At 38.1% G+C, this 22,932-nt stretch overlaps 1 protein-coding gene across 2 annotated transcripts; it reads left to right on the top strand.

Moving 5' to 3' along the window:
- Positions 1–143: 143 nt before the first annotated feature.
- Positions 144–22,606, top strand: LOC128228643 (uncharacterized). 2 transcript variants are annotated; one of them, XM_052940064.1, is made up of 4 exons: positions 144–221; positions 20,988–21,194; positions 21,747–21,856; positions 22,223–22,606. In XM_052940064.1, the coding sequence occupies exons 2-4, from the start codon at positions 20,998–21,000 to the stop codon at positions 22,495–22,497; spliced, it is 582 nt and encodes a 193-aa protein (XP_052796024.1). In that variant the 5' UTR covers positions 144–221; positions 20,988–20,997; the 3' UTR covers positions 22,498–22,606. The 2 variants fall into 2 exon arrangements, with proteins under 2 accessions (XP_052796024.1, XP_052796025.1); XM_052940065.1 differs by having other exon boundaries at positions 181–221; positions 21,005–21,194.
- Positions 22,607–22,932: the final 326 nt, after the last annotated feature.

Genomic DNA, 22,932 nt, shown 5'->3' on the forward strand with positions numbered 1-22,932 from the left:
ATGTTTAAAATTAATTCCTAATAAACATTCACATATACATTTTACAATGATAAGTTCTATAAAAATTCTTGAAAATAGAATGATAAAAAAATAGTTATATACTAACCGAGCAAAACAAAATATTTAATGTGTGGCCTTACAAAAAAAAACTCTTTCAAGAGTTTTTCAAAAATCATTTCCCTTAAACATCGATTCTGATTTGGATACAGAATCTTAAAAAGGTTGGTGAACACACAATTATTATTATATTTACAATCATAATAAAGTATTGTAATATTATATCTTCCTATTAAATATCAAACTATAGTCACTCGAATTCTTGAAATAAAATGTTTTTATTGACAAAATTGTGTTGCAACCATGATCGAAGTCATTGTTCATTATTCCATCCAAAACTTAATAATTAAGTATGCAATATAAAGAAGCCTTGTAAAAATACCACGCAATTATTGTAAATAAAACATTTTATTTCGAAAGTTCGAGTTGCTGAAACAAAAACGGTCTACACTGACCTCGACTGACTTAAATGTATTGTGTGAATGTTCGTGAAGTCAGCGGCATGGCGGCAAAGCGGTCTGGGTTCCGTTTTAATAACAGTTCGTAAGTTTTTCGTAAGTTTCCACGTACATTTTCAACTTAAAAGAATACGAACTGCGTACGTGCGTTTTCGTGTAAATATTTGCATAGGGCTTAATAATTCGTTGCTCTCCGATTGGAGGTAACACGCGCGCACCAGTCAAAAAAGTAAACAATCGTCTGCAAACAATTGAGCCGACTGCCAAAACAGAGAAGGAAGGAAAATTTGTCTAGGGCGGAACAATAAACGGTTTAAAAGTGTCCTAGTGGCGAGTAGTTAGTTGCCTAGCGGCGTGAAGATGACGGTCTGGCGGTCTAGCGCTAAAAATTGTTTTCTGTTTCAAAATATTTTCTTTATTCTTCAGCTGTAACAGTAACACGTTAAATTAACGTTCAAAACATAAGTAGATATTGGTCTAACTAATCAGTTTAGAGCAATACACTGTAATAATTGTAAAAATAAGTAATACTCTAAGCTTTGAGTTTTCATAATTTGGAGTTAAGTTTAATATACACCAATTTAAAAACAGATGCATGCGAGCTTCGGAGGCAATTGTGTGGACTAATATTACTCTCTAAGCACCCCTATTCGGCATCATTGCTAGAATGTGTACTGGGAACGAACTCCTGGTCATCAATGAATAATTTGTCGATTTTTTTTCCTCAGATTTGGCCTTTTTGAACACACCCATAATTGGCCTCCTCTTGTCGACGATGTCTTTCGGTAGATGTTGTCTCACACCTACTGCAGTGTTCTTTAACTTCGGACATGCCCGGCGTACTTTTTCTCGGTCTTCGTATTTGTCGAATTTCACGAGAACTGGTCTAGTACTTCCGGCCTTGTACCGCCCCATCCGTTCGGTTTTGAATGACATGTTCTGCTTTGCGCCCTCTATTTGCATAGTTTCCTCTACAATGGTTAAAATGTTATTTGTACAGTCAGTATCTGACTCTGTACTTGAGTCTTCCACCCGAAAAAACAAAAGATTGTTCTTAAGGATGCGTTTTTTTTGTAAACCAACCGTTATATGTAAAGGTATATATAACATGATATATATTCACATGTGTGTATATATATATATATATATATATATATATATATATATATATATATATATATATATATATAGAGAGAGAGAGAGAGAGAGAGAGAGAGAGAGAGAGAGAGAGAGAGAGAGAGAGAGAGAGGATATTTGTTTATTTCAGTGTAAGATTGTATTTTATTTCACGAGTGTCATAGAAAAACATATTTTCACGAGTGGCGAAGCCACGAGTGAAAATGTAGTTTTTTTATGATCACGAGTGAAATAAAATACGATCTTACACTGAAATAAACAAATTTTCTGTTTCTTTTATGCTTTTTTTCGGAGTTTTATTTGTTTTTTTATTTATTTCTGAATTACCCCCTTTTTTGAAAAGGGTGGGCTTTACGCCGCTACCCGTGGTGCGCCCCTCATGCATAGTTATAGCTGTCAACTTTTCTACTTTCGGTTTGCTGAGAAATAGTTCTCTGCTATTCATTCCTATAGCTTAATATTCGCTCGTTTATTATTACAAAGCTTTATGAACAGTAAACAATGAAGTATTATTAGTGCACATATGTTCCAAAAAATAATGAAAACACTTTTTATTTTAAGATGGTCATGAATACAAAACCAAATTACTACGCCGCTATTTAAAGAATGAAAATTTGGAAGGTCAAATGTGTTAGCAAAACAAATGTGGATACTCATTGGATTTTAACCATTCTTCTTAGTTTAAGACTGCATGTACGGTGTTTTTGTAGTAAGTTAATATTCAGTCATCTTACTGTCAGAGACCAGTCTGTTTCGATTTAAAATGTTTGTTTTCCAGATAAAGAGTAAATGCCACGCTAGTTTGTTGACACATTTTGAGGTGTGGGTGGGGTAAAAAATATCGGATCTATCTGTAAATTGTGTGAATTCTCCAGGAAGCTCATTTTACTTACTACAACAGTTAACAGTTCAAAATACATTTGAACGAGGATATAAAATTTTATTTATGTTCGAACAGTTGTTTTTGTCTGTAATTTGTTTGGTATGAAAGCAAATGTTCGAACATTCAGCTTCAAAGATCAGTAAAATGTTTGATAAACGGGATAACCGGTAATAAATGGTAAGTTGTTAATTTCCAATTATATATTTATTTAAATTTATAAAATATTTCTTTCTTTTTTAACATTGTTTTACATAATTTACTGAAGTCCAATGTTCTGTTTTGATCAAGGCAAGTACATGTAACAACAAAGGAATTTAAAAGTAGTTCTGAAAGTTGATATTTTCACTCCTTATTTTGCAGTGAAAATATCAAATTGATATTTTCACTGTTGTTATTTCACTGTTAAAACCCCATATTTCATTGTAAAGCATGAAAGAAATATATATATATACCAAAATTCTGCAACTGCTTCTAAAAATCCGTTGTTGTTTTACATTCGGAACTCCTCGGCCATTTTTATCGAAAACAACCTCGGATGTATGCCGGTACATCAGTTGAAGTAGTTCTTATTTTTTTGATTATATCATTTTTTAAATGTAGTGTTTTAGAGTTGTATTCATTGATCTAAGTTTAAATTGATTGCCAGTGAAGTGAATTGCAAACATATTTAAGATTCCCAAGAGTTAAGTCATAAAGTTTAACTGCTAAATATAATTACTACGCGATCGACTTGCAGCAGACTTAAACGTACCGCTTTTTGAGTATGTAAAACGTCCAAATACATCCTTGTCTGGTACCCAGCGTACTCTGCTCAACAAGAGTACGATAATGAAATGGTAAGGGCAGGTTACCCAGGCTGAATACATCGGAGGTTGTTTTCGATAAAAATGGCCGAGGAGCTCCGAATGTGTTTTTTTCATGAATGTCAAGGCCACGTTTTAACCACAACGAAAACATGTTAAGTACAGTTTACAGAATTACTTGCCCTTAACTAGGATATCAGTTGAACTTTTTTAATACCGTTCGATTATTGAAATAATAATAATAATAATAATAATAATAATAATAATAATAATAATAATAATAATCATAATAATATAATCATATAATTCGTAATTTGAAACGTTCAGATGATGTAAACAGTAGAAAAAATATTATTTAATATATAAATTGGATTTTAAACTGTACTTGTAGTGGCTTCCTCCGCTTATGGTAAACTACCGATATTGAAATAGGAAAGTGAGTTGGTCTACCACACTTGTCACATTGACAGTGCATTTGTGGAAGCCCAATCTGTCATCATGGAGATATTTCACCTCAGGGTCATTTATGCAGGTAAATATTCTGCAATTATTTGGTAACCATATTCATTTCATGGCCTGTTTAGAATTACTGATTCAGTTGGTACTGTTAATACATGTGTAGGTAACATAGAATCAGGTACTTAAAAATCACTGAGCTTGTTGTATCAAATGTTTCGACAGGTTGTTGGTGATTCCACTTGCAGTAACTAGTCAGAGGATAGTATCAAATGTCAGGGACAGTATGGTCGACATATCTAATCAATTCACCATCTCAGAGCCAAGCACACTTGCTCGCTCCCGGACTGACACCGCTTCTGACCGTTATGTCTTACGTTGAATGTCTTGGGCACGCAGCTGTACAATTGATTCATTGATATCAAAACAGTAGCGGCATCGCATTTCTAAGTCATCACTTTTCATGTGGATCGTAAGAAATAATTAAATCCTCTCTTTTTTCTGTTGTTGAGAAAGGAACCAACTGTCTCAGCCATTTTAACGTCGACTGATTATTTAACGTTGACTCTAACGTTGGTCCAGACCAACGTTAGTAGAGTCGTTAAGTTAACGACTACTTTATCGCCGTCAGCCTAAGTGTTAAGTTTGAACAACTCATTTTTGTCAACGTTAAAGTTAACGTTAATTTTAACGTTGACAGCGTAACATTTAACGATGATAGTAAACGTTAAATCCTTAACGAGAGTTTTGAACAACGGGGCCATAGTGTTATATACTTATCTCTCAGCATAACAAAGTTTATGTAAATAATTATCTTAAAAACTGTTTGTTTGTTAGTATATTCTCACCGTATATTAGAACAACAGTTTTTAATAACGTGGTAACCTTAGTAAACACTGTCAGGACGTCCGAAATATCAGCCATTGTGTTCCACTCTTTCTCACTAGGAAAAAGATGTGCATCGCCCTTTTTGCTCTCTTTCCTGTCTAACATGATATCCATCACCACACGCCTCTGCTCGACCAACCGTTCCAGCATCATCTGGGAAGAATTCCATCTGGTGATCGCGTCCTAGATGAGCTCATGATTTGGAAGGTTAAGTGGCCCCTGGCGTTTCCTCATCTCGGCAGTCAATGTTGTCGAGTGCTTGAAATGACGGACTAGTTTGCGAGCTTTGCTTAGAACACTGGCAACGCTAGGTAATTCTAATGCAGGTTTAATGCACAACTGCAGAGTGTGTGCATATCACCCCAAATCTGCCCAGTCACACAAAATACCAGCGCAGTCCATATTCCTTGCATTCGCCTTATTCCAGAAGCCCATAATGCTTTGCGACAAAGATGACTTCCGGTTTATTTCCGCATTCAATTTCCTAGTTATCGATACGAGTGAAAGGAAGAGCATACTTGGTAAAATAGATCGATAGGTGAGTAACACATGTTAGGAACATCAGGTTATACATTCTTCTATAAATATCTACCGTTTTTTGTAAATGTCAATGAAGTTTTTGACGTTTATACCCAACATCAATACACATTTAAGTGGGTGGGGTAAAATAACAAATATAATAAAGACTTTCATAGTAGTTCTCAAAGACTTCAAATACATATTGGTTGTTATAAAGTATGCATTCAATTGTGGTTTGTTGAGTTTGTTATTAAATTAAATGAATGATATGTTGCAATTAGTGTGAAATTGTTAAAATCTGCAACTTCAAAACAGTCAAGTAAATGAAGCTTAATGTGATTAAGAAGGGCATTTAAATACTGACTGCTGTGCTGTATGTAAACAAATATGCAGGTCTTAAAATAACAGCTTATTAATATTGTACTAGTAAATTGTAACTATTTAAATATCTGACTGATATTAAAGCTGCACTCTCACAGATTAAACATTTTGACAACTGTTTTTTTTGTCTTCGACTGCCAATTTATGCAAACGTGCAAGAAAACCAGTGATATAAGACTGCTAACAAAACATGGGATCGCAGATTTTCATTTTTAAGTAAATAAAATAATTTTTAATGCATTTTTCTTAAACCGTTAGTAACGCTTTTAAAACTAGCCATAAAATAATAATTTTTAAATGGAGATATGAAAATCGGTGATCCGTTTTTTTTGTCAGCAGGCTTATATCACTGGTTTGCAGATATTTACGCAGAAATTGCCTCTTTCCAAGACAACAAATAAAAAAAGTTGTCAAAACGGTATATCTGTGAGAGTGCAGCTTTAACAGTTAAGAGTCTTTTATATTTTATTTTTTTCTGGCTAAGTTGGATGATGATAAAACTATTTTATTTCAGAGATGTCCATTCTGGATGTTTGATTCCGCCAAGTTGATGCTCAACAGGAGTAGGCAGTTGATACCACTGATCTGATAGCACCTGCTATATCAGTTTTACAAGAAAACAATTGTGCAAAACACAAGAGACGGAATCGGTTCAAGAACAGAGATAAAATAAATGAAGTGTGTCAATATGAATGAAAACTTTCCTTGACTACAAGGACTAAAGAAATGCACACAAGTGACATAAATTTAAATGTTTGGTACAAAAAGTAGACATTTAGAACTTAAAATTATGACACAGGATGTGAAACAACACTTTATAGCCGATAACAGTCGAACAAGAGATTTTTCAAAAAGAAGCAAGATGTGGTTTTTTAACCTTTGGCAAATGAACCTTTAAAGGGATTATTGCATACCAAGGACAATTTATTGTTATTGAATTATATCATGTTTAATGTTATTATTAAATTGTAAAAAATACCGTTGTTATTAATATGATTGTCTATGATCTTTTTATTCCAATGACTGTGTAAACTCCCATGGTTAATATTAAAAAGACATAAAATCGAGTTAACGTTTGTGGGCAATAACTAGCCACCAGGTTAACTTAGTTTGTAGGAGCACTGTGCTTTTTCTGGCAGCCCTTGGTTCGAGCTTTTTCCTATCACGTTACTTTAGTATTGATATAGTCAATAAGCCTAGGTGTCGTTAGCGCAGTACTGTAGGCCGAATATTTTCTTGGCCCAAATTCAAACAGCCTTGAGATTTAAATGAAACTTGGTACACATGCAAATTTCCAGAAACCATAGGCTCATGTCCAGCAAGATCATACATAATATTTCAAGACTTGAATGATTCAACTCATCTGCTCCTATGTATTTTAATTTTCATAACTAAAATTGTTCATCATTGTAAATACAGTGCTCAAGTTTAAAGCTGCATTCTCAGACTGACCATTTTGACAAAAAAATGTCTGAAAACCAGTGATAAAAGATTGCTGATAGAAGATCAGATAACATTTGTACGTATCTTTGTTTGAAAATGGATATATTTATGGTTAAAAAGCGTTTCTAACGCTTTAAGAAAATGGAGTCTTTTGACAGTGTTTCAAACAACTGAGATCTGTTATTTTGTGAATCATCTTATATGACTGACTGAATTGAAGGCAATGATATCAAAATCAGTTAATCTGTAAGATTGCAGTTTTAAAGGTGCATGTCCCTAAAGGTCAATTGGCAGGAGATCTCATCAAATTTAATGAAGAATCATACATTCAATGATGCAATTCAACTTATTCATTCTGATGAGAATCAGCATTTAAAGAAGTTACCATGAGCTCTGATTTTTTTGCTGTGCTTTTTTTTATGACAAATTTATCATTTCTGTAGAAAATGTCTGACACTATCATACAAATTGTAGCAAAAGAAACAAAAAATGGTTGTACAGAATTAATGTTTATTTAAATATCTATAAAAAGAGTTGTTCATATAATAAAACATTATGATGCGCATTGTAAATGTAAAACATAACTAAAGTACAAGGACATAAAAAAGTATTTAATTTTATATATTTATATGATTTTTGAATAATAATATTTCTTATGATAACAATAATAATAATAAGTGTTGAATACTTTAGCACTTAACATATTATACATGTATGAATATCAATAATAACAGTCAAAAAACAACAGTTTAACCAACAAAAGAGATCCAACAAGTACTAGCAATGGGAATCAAACCAATATGACCCAACAGTGATTCAAATAACACTAGTTGTCTATCACACATTCTGTCCAACAAGCAGTCCAAACAACACTGGTGGTCCAACCAACACTTCCAGTCCAACCATTTATAATTGTTCAACCAACACGTATGGTCCATCCAATATAGCGGCCCAGTAAGCAAGAGATGCCAAAGCAACAATAGCATGTCAGGTACTAGCTGTCCATCACGTTGCTACCAATCTAGCAGCCCAACCAATTGTAGTGATGTTCTTCATTGAAAGTAATGATCTCAGAAGGTAACATCAGCATATTTGAATCATATCTGTAAAGAAAGGAATGGAACATAAAAAGCATATTTTTATAAAAAAGTAAGTTACTCTCAGACTTATTTATGAATGGGTTTTAAGACAATCTGGAACCCGATTTAATTCCAGGCCTGGGGGTATGCGACTAGTCCGGTGGCCATCATAATATTTGAAAATAACAAATCATTCAGAAGACTACACAGGTGACAGCATGACATAATTACTCTAAGTAAAATGTTTATTACATAGTAATAAAATACACACAGCAGTATAAATATCATAATTTATATTGATGATGATTTATTTATGTTCATTCATAAGACTATATTAGTTATACCTGGTAATGTACATACAGATTCCTCATTAGATTGTGACTGTCAGATAGTAAAACAGACTAATGTATTATTTGTGTTAATTTTCAAAACAAATGTTTTAGAATAGATGAGAATTTGTTGTTTATAATACTCCAATAAGAATAGTAACTGCAGTCTTTTCTGAACCATCTACCCCACCCACCAGAACTAACTGTCCAAGTAAACAGTCAAGCGATTTATAGCTCATGACATTCAAATAATATCACAATAATGTAATATAAACTCATTAAAATGACAAATCTAATAAAAAATAAATAAATTATAACAAACCTGGAATGATAATTTGTCCGTATTTATCGCTGTTATTGTACTTCGTCATAACCCGGAAATAAACCGGAAGTCACCATGCCGGAAAGGATTATGGTCTATTGGAAAGTCGAGAATTGTCATGCACGCAACCCTCTATTTTCCCCTCTAATCCAAACTCCGAAACACAGTCAATAAGTTTGGTGGCAATGTTCGACCCAGTGTGTCGCTCTGGCATCGCGCGTGTCATGAGGACATTACTTTTCATTTCCAATGAATTAGTAATGTGGTGCTCGGTGACGGTGATGTATGGATGAGTCGCCGTTGATGTCCAAGTGTCTGTGGTTATTGAAGCTGACGTAACATGGTCCAGGTCGGTAAACAGGGAAGACTTCTGTTCCTCGTACTTCCTTGTAATCCTTGCACGCAAGGTATTCCTGCAAGGCACTTTATAATCCGGGCATGCTGCCTGCATAAGATTACGGAACCCCTGGCCTTCTACAATGCTCAGAGGTCAGACACAACCATGTCTGCAATGGATTGTGTGACCTACTCACCCATGCTAGAAGGAAGCTTCCGTCTCAGAAAGCCAGTCATCTTTTGCTGGGGCTCTTCTGGCTCCTTCTTTGGCGTTGTTTCGGATTCATGCTTCAACCGCAGGTGGTTTTACATGCTTGTAGTTCCACCATTATACGCTAACTCGACACCACACAGCGTGCATTTACACGACTTGCCGTCGGCTGCTCTTTTGAAGTAATTCCACGCTGTGGACTTTGGGGCGGCATTATTAATTGCGCTATATGTTTGTTTACTCTACAAAATATTTTTTTAAAATGATAGTAGATCGTACTGTGTAATTGTTGTTTACCTCATTAATATTCATAATTCTTGATTTAAAATACCAACCAATCAATTGTGATAATCATTGCAAAAATAGTTAAAATACGCCCATTAAGAAATCAATTCTCGTAACGGTCGATACACTTTCGCTCGTTAGCGTCCATTGTTTGGTGAAAGGTCTCTAATTGGTATACAATAGAATTGTGTAGGTGGAAGTACCGCTATCAAAACTTCGCTAATTGACATCCGTGCTAATTTGAAAGGCTACCAGACAAATCGGCCCCTTACCAAATCGGCCCCTAGCTCAAACGGTTACCTTTTCGGCCCCTTACCAAATCGTCCCCATCCCGTAGACGTTTCGGCCCCTGATTACCGAGACGTTTCGGCCCTTATTTTTATTTTATTTTTTATATCTAAATACATTGTTTAAGTAAAAAACATGTAATTTCATTTTTTTTTTAATAGACAAAGCTATATACATGCATACAAAGGTATAGATAAAAATAGATTTAAAGAAAATATCTGTACACTTGAAAACATATTTTTATTTTATTTCTAAATATAAGTAAAAAACATGTAATTTCATTTTTTTTATTTTAAGAGACAAAGCTATATACATGCATACAAAGATGTAGATAAAAATAGATTTAAAGAAAATATCTGTACACTTGAAAACATGTAAAGATTTATTCACGAGATATTTTTATAAGACGAAATAGAGTTGAAGAAGAAATGTTTAAACTTCATTTTTTTTTAAATAATCTTTAAATATTATACATAACTATGTTGCTAATATTATGTATAATGACATGTCCATTGTCTAACATCAGTCTTGACCAAACACCTATCGCCCGCCGTAGATGGCACCAACATTTTTCAGGAACTCCTCGCAGGTGACCTTATGCGAATCGTATGAGTCCCACTCATCCATGATCCCGGCGTTGATGTCCCTGTAACGCTCTCGATATAAGTTATAAATTTTATGAAATTCAGTTATTTATATTCAAATCAGGTATATATAAGGATGAAAAAAAAAACTATTATTAATCTTATATTGAATACGTATGCAAAACCATACTGGCTTAAACGGTGATTTTAGACAGACGGTCTTATGGCGAATTGTCACATTCCACAGAGGTATCAGGCGTTGAAATTGTGACCCTTTGTGTTTACAAGCTTATAAATACGTCTACAAGGTTTGTTCCGACTTTCCCAACAGCTAATTCTCACACTTAAAGATTAATACCAATTATCTCTTCGCACCTCAAACAGAATATTATTTCACTTTTTTTATTACGTATATATTGGTTTACTCTTGTTAAAATGCATTTGAACTATCAAGTTGTATCTACCCATTCGGCGAGCACGCTACGTTTTACAGTATTTCTACAGATTTAATAACATTTAAAACATCTCGTCTTTAATCGTAGCATGGGTGCTTTGGACTGTATAATATAAAAATATGCCTACACAGTATGATTGTATAAATCTCTGGTTAAAAATTCAATATTTAAATAATATCTTAAGTATCTATCACATACGCATTAAAATCAAACACTTCAAATACATCATATACAAACATTTTAGGCTCAGCCTACATTTTAAAAAAGATACAATAGTACCCACTTTTAGAAACGATTTAATATATATACTTACGTTGTTTATATTACTCAAATCTTCTTCAATCAACTCTAAATAACATTAACAAATTAAAGACAATTATTCATTCACACGTCTTTGAATGTCTTTTTCACACCCACAACACTAACAGTTTGCCTTGCAAAAAAGAACGCATGGTTCAAAGACAAATTTTCTTTGAAGTCTTTAATGATCAATTAATAATTAACAGTTATAACAAATAAAATTTCTTAGATTTTCTAACATTTTATATTAAAAATCAGGGTTAATAGTTATTTAGATTTTAATCATATTTTTATATTAGTCATATCAATGTTTTTCATGCATATCTGTCTATTTTTAAATTTAAAGATTTTATTTACAACTTATTTACAGATCTCATTGACATTTATAAGACGACCTACAATGTTTTTCTTTATACTCAAGATAAAAAATAAAATTAAGGGGCCGAAATGTCTCTATTGAAAATCACTAAGGGGCCGAAACGTCTCGAGTCATTTTAATTAAGGGGGCGAAATGGCAGGGCCGAAACGTCTTAGGGGCCGATTTGGTAGTTGGCCGATTTGGTAAGGGGCCGATTTGTCTTGCTCCCATTTGAAATAGGGGTCCTTTGTTGACAGTTTGCAACTAACAGAACAACTGTCAACTAATTGATTGAGGTCAATTGTGCACACAGCGGGGATTAGAGGGACCGTAAATTGTCCTCTTGGCAACTAACCAGATCTGATATTTTGTCTGTAAATCGTGTATTTGGTGATTTTTATAGATTTTTTATTTTCTTTTTCCGAGTACTCGAGTAGTGATTTGGAACTCGAGTACTCGGACGTTCGATCGAGTACTCGGGTACTCGTTGCCATCCCTAGTTTTTATTGATAATATAGTATACTTCTTTTTAAATTCAATTTTGAACCATGTTATCAGTGTACATATTGTTACGACCTAGCCGTGTGGTCCGTCGACGCTATCATGTCAAAATCAACAAAGTCAAGTCTAGAAAAGAAGACACCATGAATGAATAAGGGATAGATAGGCTTCATATATAAACTTAAGGTAAATTATTAGAATTTGTTTGACAAAAATGTCGTACCATCCGTTATAGTTATTTGAAATACTTATAAATTAGTTGATTTCATATTGGCCGAGTTATTTGTCCTCGGTCAGCTGTATTTGCCTTCGCAAATGTTGTATCGCGAGTGCGAGTTTCAGCTGTGGTTTAGTGTTGTCAGACCCTTTATTCCAGGTAGTGTTGTGTCTGGGTGCGAGTTTCAGCTGTGGTTTAGTGTTGTCTGACCCTTTATTCCAGGTGGTGTTGTATCTTCGGTGCGATTTTGAGCTGTGGTATAGTGTTGTCTGTCCCTTTGTTCCAGGTGGTGTTGTATCTTTGGTGCGAGTTTGAGTTGTGGTATAGTGTTGTCTGACCCATTTATTCCAGGTGGTGTTGTGTCTTGGTGTGAGTTTGAGTTGTGGTATAGTGTTGTCTGACCCATTTATTCCAGGTGGTGTTGTGTCTTGGTGTGAGTTTGAATTGTGGTATAGTGTTGTCTGACCCATTTATTCCAGGTGGTGTTGTATCCTGGGTGCGAGTTTGAGCTGTGGTATAGTGTTGTCTGACCCTTTATTCAAGGTGGTATTGTGTCTTGGTGCGAGTTTGAGTTGTGGTATAGTGTTGTCTGATCCATTTATTCCAGGTGGTGTTGGGTCTTGGTGTGAGATTGAGTTGTGGTATAGTGTTGTCTGACCCATTTATTCCCGGTGGTATTGTGTCCTGGTGAGAGTTTGAGTTGTGGGTATAGTGTTGTCTGACCCAATTATTCCAGGTGGTATTGTGTCTTGGTGCGAGTTTGAGTTGTGGTATAGTGTTGTCTGACCCATTTATTCCAGGTGGTGTTGTGTCCTGGTGAGAGTTTGAGTTGTGGTATAGTGTTCTCTGACCCATTTATTCCAGGTGGTATTGTGTCTTGGTGCGAGTTTGAGTTGTGGTATAGTGTTGTCTGACCCTTTATTCCAGGTGGTGTTGTGTCTTGGTGTGAGTTTGAGTTGTGGTATAGTGTTGCCTGACCCATTTATTCCAGGTGGTGTTGTGTCTTGGTGTGAGTTTGAATTGTGGTATAGTGTTGTCGGACCCATTTATTCCAGGTAGTGTTGTATCCTGGATGCGAGTTTGAGTTGTGGTATAGTGTTGTCTGACCCATTTATTCCAGGTGGTATTGTGTCTTGGTGCGAGTTTGATTTGTGGTATAGTGTTGTCTGACCCTTTATTCCAGGTGGTATTGTGTCTTGGTGCGAGTTTGAGTTGTGGTATAGTGTTGTCTGACCCTTTATTCCAGGTGGTGTTGTGTCTTGGTGCGAGTTTGAGTTGTGGTATAGTGTTGTCTGACCCATTTATTCCAGGTGGTATTGTGTCTTGGTGCGAGTTTGAGTTGTGGGTATAGTGTTGTCTTACCCTTTATTCCAGGTGGTGTTGTGTCTTGGTGCGAGTTTGAGTTGTGGTATAGTGTTGTCTGACCCTTTATTCCAGGTGGTGTTGTGTCTTGGTGCGAGTTTGAGTTGTGGTATAGTGTTGTCTGACCCATTTATTTCAGGTGGTGTTGTGTCTTGGTGCGAGTTTGAGTTGTGGTATAGTGTTGTCTGACCCATTTATTCCAGGTGGTGTTGTGTCTTGGTGTGAGTTTGAGTTGTGGTATAGTGTTGTCTGACCCATTTATTCCAGGTGGTGTTGTGTCTTGGTGTGAGTTTGAGTTGTGGTATAGTGTTGTCTGACCCATTTATTCCAGGTGGTGTTGTGTCTTGGTGTGAGTTTGAGTTGTGGTATAGTGTATCTGACCCATTTATTCCAGGTAGTGTTGTATCCTGGGTGCGAGTTTGAGCTGTGGTATAGTGTTGTCTGACCCTTTATTCCAGGTGGTATTGTGTCTTGGTGCGAGTTTGAGTTGTGGTATAGTGTTGTCTGACCCATTTATTCCAGGTGGTATTGTGTCCTGGTGAGAGTTTGATTTGTGGTACAGTGTTGTCTGACCCATTAAATCCAGGTGGTATTGTGTCTTGGTGCGAGTTTGAGTTGTGGTATAGTGTTGTCTGACCCATTTATTCCAGGTGGTGTTGTGTCCTGGTGAGAGTTTGAGTTGTGGTATAGTGTTGTCTGACCCATTTATTCCAGGTGGTATTGTTTCTTGGTGCGAGTTTGAGTTGTGGTATAGTGTTGTCTGACCCTTTATTCCAGGTGGTATTGTGTCTTGGTGCGAGTTTGAGTTGTGGTATAGTGTTGTCTGACCCTTTATTCCAGGTGGTATTGTGTCTTGGTGCGAGTTTGAGTTGTGGTATAGTGTTGTCTGACCCATTTATTCCAGGTGGTATTGTGTCTTGGTGCGAGTTTGAGTTGTGGGTATAGTGTTGTCTGACCCTTTATTCCAGGTGGTATTGTGTCTTGGTGCGAGTTTGAGTTGTGGTATAGTGTTGTCTGACCCTTTATTCCAGGTGGTGTTGTGTCTTGGTGCGAGTTTGAGTTGTGGTATAGTGTTGTCTGACCCATTTATTCCAGGTGGTGTTGTGTCTTGGTGTGAGTTTGAGTTGTGGTATAGTGAATCTGACCCATTTATTCCAGGTGGTGTTGTGTCTTGGTGCGAGTTTGAGTTGTGGTATAGTGTTGTCTGACCCATTTATTCCAGGTGGTGTTGTGTCTTGGTGTAAATTTGAGTTGTGGTATAGTGTTGTCTGATCCATTTATTCCAGGTGGTGTTGTGTCTTGGTGTGAGTTTGAGTTGTGGTATAGTGTTGTCTGACCCATTTATTCCAGGTGGTGTTGTGTCTTGGTGTGAGTTTGAGTTGTGGTATAGTGTTGTCTGACCCATTTATTCCAGGTAGTGTTGTATCCTGGGTGCGAGTTTGAGCTGTGGTATAGTGTTGTCTGACCCTATATTCCAGGTGGTATTGTGTCTTGGTGCGAGTTTGAGTTGTGGTATAGTGTTGTCTGACCCATTTATTCCAGGTGGTATTGTGTCCTGGTGAGAGTTTGAGTTGTGGTATAGTGTTGTCTGACCCATTTATTCCAGGTGGTATTGTGTCTTGGTGCGAGTTTGAGTTGTGGTATAGTGTTGTCTGACCCATTTATTCCAGGTGGTGTTGTGTCCTGGTGAGAGTTTGAGTTGTGGTATAGTGTTGTCCGACCCATTTATTCCAGGTGGTATTGTGTCTTGGTGCGAGTTTGAGTTGTGGTATAGTGTTGTCTGACCCATTTATTCCAGGTGGTATTGTGTCTTGGTGCGAGTTTGAGTTGTGGTATAGTGTTGTCTGACCCATTTATTCCAGGTGGTATTGTGTCTTGGTGCGAGTTTGAGTTGTGGTATAGTGTTGTCTGTCCCTTTATTCCAGGTGGTATTGTGTCTTGGTGTGAGTTTGAGTTGTGGTATAGTGTTGTCTGACCCTTTATTCCAGGTGGTATTGTGTCTTGGTGCGAGTTTGAGTTGTGGTATAGTGTTGTCTGACCCTTTATTCCAGGTGGTATTGTGTCTTGGTGCGAGTTTGAGTTGTGGGTATAGTGTTGTCTGACCCTTTATTCCGGGTGGTATTGTGTCTTGGTGCGAGTTTGAGTTGTGGTATAGTGTTGTCTGACCCTTTATTCCAGGTGGTGTTGTGTCTTGGTGCGAGTTTGAGTTGTGGTATAGTGTTGTCTGACCCTTTATTCCAGGTGGTATTGTGTCTTGGTGCGAGTTTGAGTTGTAGTATAGTGTTGTCTGACCCATTTATTCCAGGTGGTATTGTGTCTTGGTGCGAGTTTGAGTTGTGGGTAGAGTGTTGTCTGACCCTTTATTCCAGGTGGTATTGTGTCTTGGTGCGAGTTTGAGTTGTGGTATAATGTTGTCTGACCCTTTATTCCAGGTGGTGTTGTGTCTTGGTGTGAGTTTGAGTTGTGGTATAGTGTTGTCTGACCCATTTATTCCAGGTGGTGTTGTGTCTTGGTGTGAGTTTGAGTTGTGGTATAGTGTTGTCTGACCCATTTATTCCAGGTGGTATTGTGTCTTGGTGTGAGTTTGAGTTGTGGTATAGTGTTGTCTGACCCATTTATTGCAGGTGGTGTTGTGTCTTGGTGCGAGTTTGAGTTGTGGGTATAGTGTTGTCTGACCCATTTATTCCAGGTGGTGTTGTGTCTTGGTGCGAGTTTGAGTTGTGGTAGTGTTGTCTGACCTACTTATTCCAGGTAGTGTTGTATCCTGGGTGCGAGTTTGAGCTGTGGTATAGTGTTGTCTGACCCTTTATTCCAGGTAGTATTGTGTCTTGGTGCGAGTTTGAGTTGTGGTATAGTGTTGTCCGACCCATTTATTCCAGGTGGTATTGTGTCCTGGTGAGAGTTTGAGTTGTGGTATAGTGTTGTCTGACCCATTTATTCCAGGTGGTATTGTGTCTTGGTGCGAGTTTGAGTTGTGGTATAGTGTTGTCTGACCCTTTATTCCAGGTGGTATTGTGTCTTGGTGCGAGTTTGAGTTGTGGTATAGTGTTGTCTGACCCTTTATTCCAGGTGGTATTGTGTCTTGGTGTGAGTTTGAGTTGTGGTATAGTGTTGTCTGACCCATTTATTCCAGGTGGTGTTGTATCCTTGGTGCGAGTTTGAGTTGTGGGTATAGTGTTGTCTGACCCTTTATTCCAGGTGGTGTTGTGTCTTGGTGCGAGTTTGAGTTGTGGTATAGTGTTTTCTGACCCTTTATTCCAGGTGGTGTTGTGTCTTTGTGCGAGTTTGAGTTGTGGTATAGTGTTGTCTGACCAAATTATTCCAGGTGGTGTTGTGTCTTGGTGTGAGTTTGAGTTGTGGTATAGTGTTGTCTGACCCATTTATTCCAGGTGGTGTTGTGTCTTGGTGTGAGTTTGAGTTGTGGTATAGTGTTGTCTGACCCATTTATTCCAGGTGGTTTTGTGTCTTGGTGTGAGTTTGAGTTGTGGTATAGTGTATCTGACCCATTTATTCCAGGTAGTGTTGTATCCTTGGTGCGAGTTTGAGCTGTGGTATAGTGTTGTCTGACCCTTTATTCCAGGTGGTATTGTGTCTTGGTGCGAGTTTGAGTTGTGGTATAGTGTTGTCTGACCCATTTATTCCAGGTGGTATTGTGTCCTGGTGAGAGTTTGAGTTGTGGTATAGTGTTGTCTGACCCATTTAATCCAGGTGGTATTGTGTCTTGGTGCGAGTTTGAGTTGTGGTATAGTGTTGTCTGACCCATTTATTCCAGGTGGTGTTGTGTCCTGGTGAGAGTTTGAGTTGTGGTATAGTGTTGTCTGACCCATTTATTCCAGGTGGTATTGTGTCTTGGTGCGAGTTTGAGTTGTGGTATAGTGTTGTCTGACCCTTTATTCCAGGTGGTATTGTGTCTTGGTGCGAGTTTGAGTTGTGGTATAGTGTTGTCTGACCCTTCATTCCAGGTGGTATTGTGTCTTGGTGCGAGTTTGAGTTGTGGTATAGCGTTGTCTGACCCATTTATTCCAGGTGGTATTGTGTCTTGGTGCGAGTTTGAGTTGTGGGTATAGTGTTGTCTGACCCTTTATTCCAGGTGGTATTGTGTCTTGGTGCGAGTTTGAGTTGTGGTATAGTGTTGTCTGACCCTTTATTCCAGGTGGTGTTGTGTCTTGGTGCGAGTTTGAGTTGTGGTATAGTGTTGTCTGACCCATTTATTCCAGGTGGTGTTGTGTCTTGGTGTGAGTTTGAGTTGTGGTATAGTGTATCTGACCCATTTATTCCAGGTGGTGTTGTGTCTTGGTGCGAGTTTGAGTTGTGGTATAGTGTTGTCTGACCCTTTATTCCAGGTGGTATTGTGTCTTGGTGCGAGTTTGAGTTGTGGTATAGTGTTGTCTGACCCTTTATTCCGGGTGGTATTGTGTCTTGGTGCGAGTTTGAGTTGTGGTATAGTGTTGTCTGACCCTTTATTCCAGGTGGTGTTGTGTCTTGGTGCGAGTTTGAGTTGTGGTATAGTGTTTTCTGACCCTTTATTCCAGGTGGTATTGTGTCTTGGTGCGAGTTTGAGTTGTAGTATAGTGTTTTCTGACCCTTCATTCCAGGTGGTATTGTGTCTTGGTGCGAGTTTGAGTTGTGGGTATAGTGTTGTCTGACCCTTTATTCCAGGTGGTATTGTGTCTTGGTGCGAGTTTGAGTTGTGGTATAATGTTGTCTGACCCTTTATTCCAGGTGGTGTTGTGTCTTGGTGTGAGTTTGAGTTGTGGTATAGTGTTGTCTGACCCATTTATTCCAGGTGGTGTTGTGTCTTGGTGTGAGTTTGAGTTGTGGTATAGTGTTGTCTGACCCATTTATTCCAGGTGGTATTGTGTCTTGGTGCGAGTTTGAGTTGTGGTAGTGTTGTCTGACCTACTTATTCCAGGTAGTGTTGTATCCTGGGTGCGAGTTTGAGCTGTGGTATAGTGTTGTCTGACCCTTTATTCCAGGTAGTATTGTGTCTTGGTGCGAGTTTGAGTTGTGGTATAGTGTTGTCTGACCCATTTATTCCAGGTGGTATTGTGTCCTGGTGAGAGTTTGAGTTGTGGTATAGTGTTGTCTGACCCATTTATTCCAGGTGGTATTGTGTCTTGGTGCGAGTTTGAGTTGTGGTATAGTGTTGTCTGACCCATTTATTCCAGGTGGTGTTGTGTCTTGGTGCGAGTTTGAGTTGTGGTATAGTGTTGTCTGACCCATTTATTCCAGGTGGTATTGTGTCTTGGTGCGAGTTTGAGTTGTGGTATAGTGTTGTCTGACCCTTTATTCCAGGTGGTGTTGTGTCTTGGTGTGAGTTTGAGTTGTGGTATAGTGTTGTCTGACCCTTTATTCCAGGTGGTATTGTGTCTTGGTGCGAGTTTGAGTTGTGGTAGTGTTGTCTGACCTACTTATTCCAGGTAGTGTTGTATCCTGGGTGCGAGTTTGAGCTGTGGTATAGTGTTGTCTGACCCTTTATTCCAGGTAGTATTGTGTCTTGGTGCGAGTTTGAGTTGTGGTATAGTGTTGTCTGACCCATTTATTCCAGGTGGTATTGTGTCCTGGTGAGAGTTTGAGTTGTGGTATAGTGTTGTCTGACCCATTTATTCCAGGTGGTATTGTGTCTTGGTGCGAGTTTGAGTTGTGGTATAGTGTTGTCTGACCCATTTATTCCAGGTGGTGTTGTGTCTTGGTGCGAGTTTGAGTTGTGGTATAGTGTTGTCTGACCCATTTATTCCAGGTGGTATTGTGTCTTGGTGCGAGTTTGAGTTGTGGTATAGTGTTGTCTGACCCTTTATTCCAGGTGGTGTTGTGTCTTGGTGTGAGTTTGAGTTGTGGTATAGTGTTGTCTGACCCTTTATTCCAGGTGGTGTTGTGTCTTGGTGCGAGTTTGAGTTGTGGTATAGTGTTGTCTGACCCTTTATTCCAGGTGGTATTGTGTCTTGGTGCGAGTTTGAGTTGTGGGTATAGTGTTGTCTGACCCTTTATTCCAGGTGGTATTGTGTCTTGGTGCGAGTTTGAGTTGTGGTATAGTGTTGTCTGACCCTTTATTCCAGGTGGTGTTGTGTCTTGGTGCGAGTTTGAGTTGTGGTATAGTGTTGTCTGACCCTTTATTCCAGGTGGTGTTGTGTCTTGGTGCGAGTTTGAGTTGTGGTATAGTGTTGTCTGACCCATTTATTCCAGGTGGTGTTGTGTCTTGGTGCGAGTTTGAGTTGTGGTATAGTGTTGTCTGACCCATTTATTCCAGGTGGTGTTGTGTCTTGGTGCGAGTTTGTGTTGTGGTTTAGTGTTGTCTGATCCTTTATTCCAGGTAGTGTTGTGTCTTGGTGCGAGTTTGAGTTGTGGTATAGTGTTGTCTGACCCATTTATTCCAGGTGGTATTGTGTCTTGGTGCGAGTTTGAGTTGTGGTATAGTGTTGTCTGACCCATTTATTCCAGGTGGTATTGTGTCTTGGTGCGAGTTTGAGTTGTGGTATAGTGTTGTCTGACCCATTTATTCCAGGTGGTGTTGTGTCTTGGTGCGAGTTTGAGTTGTGGTATAGTGTTGTCTGACCCATTTATTCCAGGTGGTGTTGTGTCTTGGTGCGAGTTTGAGTTGTGGTATAGTGTTGTCTGACCCATTTATTCCAGGTGGTGTTGTGTCTTGGTGCGAGTTTGAGTTGTGGTATAGTGTTGTCTGACCCATTTATTCCAGGTAGTGTTGTATCCTGGGTGCGAGTTTGAGCTGTGGTATAGTATTGTCTGTCCCTTTATTCCAGGTGGTATTGTGTCTTGGTGCGAGTTTGAGTTGTGGTATAGTGTTGTCTGACCCATTTATTCCAGGTAGTGGTGTATCTTGGGTGCGAGTTTGAGCTGTGGTATAGTGTTGTCTGTCCCTTTATTCCAGGTGGTATTGTGTCTTGGTGTGAGTTTGAGTTGTGGTATAGTGTTGTCTGACCCATTTATTCCAGGTGGTGTTGTATCCTTGGTGCGAGTTTGAGTTGTGGGTATAGTGTTGTCTGACCCATTTATTACAGGTAGTGTTGTATCTTTGGTGCGAGTTTGAGTTGTGGTATAGTGTTGTCTGACTCTTTATTCCACGTGGTGTTGTGTCTTTGTGCGACTTTGAGTTGTGGTATAGTGTTGTCTGACCCTTTATTCCAGGTGGTGTGTTGTATCCTGGGTGTGAGTTTGAGCTGTGGTTTAGTGTTGTCTGACCGTTTTTCCAGAGGTGTTGTATTACGAGTACGAGTTTGAGCTGTGGTATAGTGTTATGTGACCCTTTATTTCTGAAGGTGTTGCATCATGGGTGCGGGTTTGAGCTTTGGTAAAGTGTTGTCTGACCCTTTATTCCAGGTTTTGTTGTATGACAGGAGCAGTGCTAGTGATGTCTACGACTAGCTATGTGGAAAGGGAGGACTGGGTTCTCTGCCAGTACTGGAGTGTGTTCGACCTTGAGAACATTCGGTGTCAGGACGCCTGCTGTGAACACGCCGCCTGCTGTGAACACACCGCCTGCTGCACCAAACAGGAGGCTGATGAGATCGCCGCAAAAGGAAATATGTAAGATATCGTTAGATTCGTTTTCAGAGTAAAATACAGCTTTTAAAGTGGCTTAAAGTTAAGGGAACTAAATGGCGTTTCACTAAAGACATTGGTGATTTTTTGTCGTAATTTGAAGTCATCTTAGTGCCGTTGTTTCATTATTTTGCAACTTTCGTTTGAATTAAACTTCAGATAACATTGAAATTGAACACGAAGTTTAGGGAAAACATCGATGTATTGTCATTTGTGATGTTCATATAGATTTAAGCTTATTGGAGTTACGACTAAAAAAATTATTGAACCACACCACCAATGTCGTTGTATTCGGGTTTTATCAGAAAACACCACGATCCTTACTTGAACCATCTTAGGCCATACCAAATTGATTCTATATTTAGCGTCAAGTTCAATGTCCAAAACCTACTATACCAGCACGGCAGGAAGAAACCCAAATGTTGTTAGAAAGAAATATATGCATATTATACTGAATTCAACTTCTTTGAGATATGAACACCCTGTTGCGGAAAAGAGTTGTCTAGTCTTAAACTGTGCATCTTGTTTTGCCTACAGATCTCCCGGACAGATAGCCATGATTTTCGTCATACCTTTGGTGGCTGTCATTCTTCTATTTGCATTTGTCTTATTTGTCAGAAGACGGCGAATTAAGAGAATAAGGAAAGGTAACACAATAACATCCTGAAGTAAAACAATAAGATCAAAGAGCGTTTTGTACGACGCTTGAATAATATGTGGTACTCTGAAATAGTTTTGAATATTTAATTATTAATTCACTGACAATTAAAGACGGGTTTATTTAATACTGTTCGCTCAATTGTCAAACAAAATAACATCCTTACTGAATTCATTGATCTGACAAGACGATTTTATCGTTTGCTCGTTGATAGATGTTATCTTTGAATTTAACTGGCAGATGTTATGTATATGTTTATAAGTTATCCTGGTTAATGTGTACTGTCTGCTGATATGTTGTTATTTAGACGTGGACCTCTATATAGGGTGTACTATAAATATTTTTTTTATTAAAGCTCTGGAGGCGGAATTACTGAGGAAAATAATTGCAGAAGCGTTAGCGAATGCGCGGGTAAACGCACGAATAAATGATTTGGCTGCGGAGCGAAGGGCGCGGGAGAGTCGGGGTCCGCAGTCGCCAGAGGACACCATGCTAGATCCCCCGTATGATGGGTCTCTAGCGGAGTCAGGCCTGCCCACCAGACGGGAGGATCCTTCAGACATAACACAGTCCCACTGTTACCGGAACCCTCTTGATGACTTCGATAAACGCATTGACAACCTTTACTGAACAGTTTCTGTACAGATCGTTCTGACTATTAAACGTAAATGTTAAAATTGTGTGAATAAATCCAACAACAGCCGATAGACTCTCGCCTTGAATACAGAAATTTATTATGTTCGCACAATAAATCTGCAGGCAAAACATAAAGCTTTATATATTTAGCCGTATTCAACCTAGTACAAATCTGCCGTATCCACTTCGCTGGCGTCACTAGAAGTATCACTGCACAGTGTTTAAATGCCGCAATACAACAAAAGAGTGCGTCGCTAAAATTATGTAACATCGTTCCATTTAAACTATAATTTTATATACATTATACAACATTATATCTACTTACCATTTTCAAATTGTTTTGTAAAATGTAGTCTGTCGATCTGGTCCATCCGTGCAACTAGAAATAGCTTAAGGAGAAAAGGCTTTGATTTCGTGTTTACGTATTTT

The sequence above is a fragment of the Mya arenaria genome, chromosome 3, assembly GCF_026914265.1.
Source record: "Mya arenaria isolate MELC-2E11 chromosome 3, ASM2691426v1".
Lineage (NCBI taxonomy): Eukaryota > Metazoa > Mollusca > Bivalvia > Myida > Myidae > Mya > Mya arenaria.